The sequence below is a fragment of the Pararge aegeria genome, chromosome 5, assembly GCF_905163445.1.
Source record: "Pararge aegeria chromosome 5, ilParAegt1.1, whole genome shotgun sequence".
In the NCBI taxonomy this organism is placed as follows: Eukaryota; Metazoa; Arthropoda; class Insecta; order Lepidoptera; family Nymphalidae; genus Pararge; species Pararge aegeria.
The window spans coordinates 20,762,322-20,768,877 of NC_053184.1; the positions used below are offsets into that span (position 1 = coordinate 20,762,322).

Genomic DNA, 6,556 nt, shown 5'->3' on the forward strand with positions numbered 1-6,556 from the left:
AACTCTACCTATGTGAATGTTTAAACCTTTTCTGTTTTTAAAATAACGGCTCTCTGAACACCGGTCACAGCGTACGTTTTCAAGTGGCATATTACCCCGGCAACTAACTCAATCTGGGACAGTTCGCATGGCGCCTCGGTAACAAAATAATATATATTATACCTACTAAAAATACAAATAATAGTAAAAAAAAATCACTAACAAATTTCACAACAATCACAAACACACAAAATCCGCGCAGATTGATAAAATTGTACACGCCTTCGGATCCAGTTCTCCTTACTGCTGACTGGGAATTTACTGGATTGGCAAGGTAATAAACAAAACAAAACAAATTGAAAATTTGATCTCGGTTAAATCTAATTACTCCTAATATCGCCTTGGCTGTGAAATGTAATATATACTCGTAACTATATTGATACGTAATCCAATGTTTTAATAAAGATCTTCTATGAAATTCGACGGTATTACAAAACTCTTCTATGATTTTTGTATCGTTTTAAAATATTTAAATTAAATAATAAATTTGCAGAAAATTTTTCATGACGTTGACGTTGACGTTTTTTTTTTATTTATTATTTTTTTAACGTACATTATTTAATTAAAAACATTGTTTACTTATGTACATTATATACTTAAATACATTATATACTTAAGAACATTATATTAATTAGTACAGTATATACTAGAGTACATTATATACTAAAATTCATTATGTACTTAAGTACATTATTTACTTAAGTACGGCATTTACTTAAGTACATTATTTACTTATTTACATTATATACTTAAATACATTATATAGTTAAGTACATTTTATACTTACGTACTTCATTTACTGAAGAACATTATTTGCTTAAGTACATTATATACTTATGTACATCATTTACTTAAGTACATTATTTACTCAAGAACATCATTTACTTCAGAACATTATTTACTGACGTGCATTATATACTTATTTACATTGATTACTTATGTACATTATATACTTAAGTACATTATTTACTTAAATACATTATATACTTAAGAACATCATTAACTTAAGTACATTATTTACTTCAGTACATTATATACTTAAGTACATTATTTACTCAAGGACATCATTTACTTAAGTAAATTATATACTTAAGTATATCATTTACTTAAGTACATTATTTACTTAAGTACATTATTCACTTATTTACTTATTTACATTATATACTTAAATACATTATACACTAAAGTACATTATTTACTTTAATACATTATATACTTAAGAACCTTATTTAATGAAGTACATTATTTACTTAAATACATTATTATATACTTTTAGTTTATAATTTACTTAAGTACATAACTTACTTAAGTACATCATCAACTAATGTATATTATATACTTAAATACATTATATACTTAAGTACATTGTATACTGAAGAACATTATATACATAAGTAAATTATTTACTTAAGTACATTACAAACTTAAATACATTATACACTTAAGGACATAATTTACTGAAATAATTTATATACTTAAGAACATTATTTAATTAAATACATTGTATACTTATGTACTTATTATTTTATTGTATACTTACTTACATACTTAAGTACATTATTTAATTAAACACATTATTTACTTATGTACATTATATACTTAAGAACATTATTTACTTTAGTACATTATATACTTAAGTACATTATTTACCTAAGTACATTACATACTTAAATACATTATACACTTAAAGACATAATTGACTGAAATAAATTATATACTTAAGAACATTATTTAATTAAATACATTGATTACTTATGTACATTATATACTTAAGTACATTATTTACTTAAATACATTATACACATAAGAACATCATTAACTTAAGCACATTATTTACTTAAGTAATTTATTTACTTAAGTACATCATTAACTAATGTACATTATATACTTAAATACATTATTTACTCAAGAACATTATTTACTTATGTACATTATATACTTAAGTACATTATTTACTTAAGAACATTATTTACATATGTACATTAAATACTTAAGTAAATTATTTAATTAAGTACATTATTTACTTAAATACATTATATATTTAAGTTCATTTTTAATTCAATACATTATTTACTTATGTACATTATATACTTAAGTACATTATATAATTAAGTACATTATTTACTTATGTGCATTATATACTTACTTACATTATATACTTAAATACATTATATACATAAGCACAATGATTTACTTTAGGACATTATTTACTTTAGAACAGTATATACTAAAGTACATTGTTAACTTAAGTACTTTATATACTTAAGCACATTATTTACTTAAGTACATTACTTACTTAAGTACATCATTAACTAATGTACAATATATACTTAAATACATTATTTACTCAAGAACATTATTTACTTATGTACATTATATACTTAAGTACATTATTTACTTGAATACATTTAATACCTGAGTACATTATATACTTAAATACATTATTTACCTATGTACATTATATACTTAATTAATTATTTAATTAAGTACATTATTTACTCAAATACATTATGTACTGAAGTTCATTATTAATTAAATACATTATTTACTTATGTGCATTATATACTTAAGTACATTATATAATTAAGTACATTATTTACTTACGTGTATTATTTACTTAAATACATTATATACTTTAGTACATTATTTACTTATTTACATTATATACCCACTTACATTATATACTTAAGTACATTATTTACTTATGTACATTATATACTTTAGTACTTTATTTACTTAAGTACATTATATACTTAAATACATTCTATACATAAGTACATTATATAATTAAATACATTATTTAATTATTTTATGCACTTTATAATGGATTTTTTGGTGTGGCAACACCGCCTATAACAGCTGTTTAAAGATTTCTGTTATTTTATTTGTATTTTTAATTTGATTAGTGTGTTTTTATAGCCCAAATCCAATGTAATCGCCTAATTTATTCAATAAATAGTAGTATATATTTAATAGTTTAGTGTTAAAAGTGCGTAAGAAAAATTTTCGTCGATGGAAACCTAGTGACAATTAGGTTAGTAAAACTCTAATTTAAAACTTCTGTTGTGGTGTTTTTAAAGAGTGCTATTAGTCGTATTGGCTTTAATACAACTACTTAGCGCGTGAAAAACACATACATACTTGTAACTGCAATTGCTTGTTATCCAAGTGTAACGCTGCAATTGTTACAGCAATACACTGCAATACCTAAACTACCTGTCATCTTGCATTCTTTGGGTAATTACTCCTTGTTCCAAGTTTATTTTATTACAAAATGATGACCCGCAGAGCCTTAGCGCGCTAGGAGCAATCAAAATTACAGTTGGCCTTGAAATAATTAAAGGCAAGCAAGGAGTTATGTACCCAACTGAACAGTGAAAGAGATAAAAAGGAAAAGGAATTATTAGACGTCCTTACGAATAATAATAGACTAAAATCAGAACTATCGGATTTGCACATAAAGTATGTCGACATTGTAGGAGAGCGGGATAGACTTCAGCTGTTGGTAAGGTTTGATGAGTGCCGTGCTGAGTACGAGAAGGCTCTGAACCAGATTACTACTCTGCAGCGGGAGCTAAGTGATGGCCACCACCTGAACTGGACTGACTGTTCCACTGAACTGGAAGATGCTGCACAGAACACAACAGCAATACACACAAAGCCTATATGAAGAATTAGTTTATAGGGCCCCGCAGTTGGTTACTGCTGCTGCTGACATGTCTACTGTTAATACTGACTTATCCAAATTATTGATAGTAAACTCAGATACAACAGTGGTCCATACCTGCAGCAGTAGGAAGCTAAAAAAGTATATACTTAAAAACATTATATACTTAAGTACATTATGTAAGTTCCCGAAGGAAAATTGAAAATTGATTACGGTCTAAGCCGCGGGAAGACCGCTTTATAATTTGGTATCCATGTCAGACATCTCAAATTCAATTCAATTTAAAAAAAAAATATTCATGTTGAGCTATCGCAGGCACTTAGTGTTCAATCCTTAGATTGGACACACCATAGGGCCCGATAGGCAGACCCTAGTTCTTGATGCAGGTTTGAGTTAATAAAAAACGTGACCTCAGCGAAGGTTGTATTTGGAGAAGTGAATGATATTGCATATTTTTGTGTGACAAGTTACATTGACAGATGACGCAAAGTTCACTGACATTGACATTAATTATATGCGTACTTGATGTTACACTATGGTTGTAAAGCGCGCCGACATGATTCCCCCTTCTGAAACACCGAGGGTGTTTAAGATGAAGTTTCCGAAAGAAGAGGGCAAATCCGAGTCAAAGCTCTTCTGACAACTCCTCTAGTGGTTTTTATTTCCGCCACTCTTGAAATGCCATCAGGGCCAGGAAATAATCCTACCACTCTGCCCATACGCCAGTGAAGTGGAGCGAGGTTGTCGTCTTGTAGAATGACGAGGTCTCCGACGTGTAGTTTGTCCTTATTAGTGCGCCATTTGGTGCGCTGCTGGAGCTCGCTGATATATTCCCTTTGCCACCGACGCCAAAACTGCTGCCTTATGCTCTCGATTCTCGCGTAGCGGTCAAGACTGCTGGTGCTGGTGCTGTCTTCGATCTGCGGCGATGGCAAACTTGTCAGCGGCCGGCCGATCAAGAAGTGCCCTGGGAATAGAGGGAGCATATCGTTAGGAGAGGAAGACATGGGATACAAGGGACGACTATTTAAGATAGCCTCCACTTGCGCAAAGAGTGTACTCAGTTCTTCAAATGTTAATTTGTTATTTCCTATGTATCTCTTTATATGGTGCTTGGCAGATTTTATACCTGCTTCCCATAAGCCTGCGAAGTGAGGGGCGTACGCCGGTAAAAAAGAAAATTTAATTTGGTTGTCAGCTGCGAAGTCAGATATGACGGGATTTGTTTTCAAAAATTCTGTAATTTCCCTAGCTGCGGCAACCAGGTTTCGACCATTGTCACTGAAAATCTGGGCTGGTTTCCCGCGTCTGGATATCATGCGATGCATGGTTAAAATCAGTGCATCCTTGGAAAGGTCAGTTACGGCTTCTAAGTGGACGCATTTGTAACGGAAGCAAATAAACAAACACAAATAGCATTTAATCGTTTTTGCACCTCGACCCTTTCTAGTCAGCATCTGAAACGGACCCGCGAAGTCGATACCGACAGTATGAAATGGAAAGGCAGGCATCACCCGCTGTGATGGTAAATTTCCCATCATGGGGTTCAAAGTTCGAACCCTGTGCAGGTGTAGCAGGTTCTTGATTTGTAGGCCTGTGAAGAATCGTGGCATGGAGTTTCCCGCACTCCCTGCAGGTTCCACCTAAGCAGTCCCGGGTTTTATGGGTTGATCGGAGACAGTTCATGCAAAGTTGAAGTCTTTGAGCTTCAGCTATCCTAAGTTCAGGGGATTTGGCCAAAAAGGAAGGGCAAGTGTAAATAAAATGATTACCCTTACAAACTATACAGCGAGTGCGATACCTATTAGTGTTGTTATTAGAGCTCGGTTGCGTAACATAGGAAAACACCTTGTTTTGCTTAGAATTCCTAGTGTAATTATTATTGCTACTGGGGCCAGATACTCCATGAGATGAAGTGATACGCTTGTTTTGAATTTTATGTTGATTAAATAATTACAACACATCAGCGCGATCCTTTAAAAATTTATGAAATTGTTCTAAGGTAGGTATGTCACTTAAGGTGTTGCGATGCTCCTCCCATTTCATACTGGTTTGATTATCTAATTTTGAGCTAGCCATGTAAATAATTAACGTGTCCCACTGATCGGTGGGTTGCCCTAAACTGGACAAAGCGCGTAAATTTTTGCTGACACCATCAATTAAAGAACGCAATGCTTGATCTGATTCGCGAGTCAATGGTTCGATGTTGAATAAGGCGTTGAGGTGACTATTAATTAATTGCCTTTTGTTGTCATATCGCTCGCATAATAAACTCCAGGCCTTGTTATAATTTAAGGCGCAAACTTCAAGGTTGCTTACGACACGCGCGGCATCTCCCTCTAAATAAGAAACTAAATAATGAAACTTGTATATTGGTAATATGTTTGAATTTTCATTAATAAGAGAGGAAAACATTTCTTTGAATTGCATCCAACGGGATGCCGAACCATCAAAACGAGGAACCTGGATTAAAGGGAGTTTAAAACCTAATCCCTGAGAATTTCCGCCGCACCCTTGATGCGTAGAGCTGCTGTGAGCATCTTCAAAGTTAAAGTTTTTCGAGAACCGAGTTAGTATGTCTTGTGCGAGTGACATGGCAGAATCTATTTCATTCTCGAGCTCTTCCCGAATATCGAGTTCGTCTTCTAGCTCGTCAGCGTTTAACGTCTCGATCTGACCTTGCAACTCACTGAATTCGCTAGATAAACATTCAAATTTGTTTATTTTTATCTTTAATTCACCTATCTGTAAAGAGTCTAAACTGGATGATTTGCTGAATTTTGAGATGTAGTTTTTAAACTTAGTCACGCGCCCCTTCACGCTACTACGTTTTATAATCAATTCTTTAAG

General features: G+C 32.1%; 1 protein-coding gene across 1 annotated transcript; it reads right to left on the bottom strand.

The window, feature by feature from the left end:
- Nucleotides 1–4,115: 4,115 nt before the first annotated feature.
- LOC120624126 lies at nucleotides 4,116–5,023 on the bottom strand. The gene has a single exon (XM_039890484.1). It carries the CDS (start codon nucleotides 4,711–4,713, stop codon nucleotides 4,294–4,296), a length of 420 nt encoding a protein of 139 aa, XP_039746418.1. The 5' UTR covers nucleotides 4,714–5,023; the 3' UTR covers nucleotides 4,116–4,293.
- Nucleotides 5,024–6,556: the final 1,533 nt, after the last annotated feature.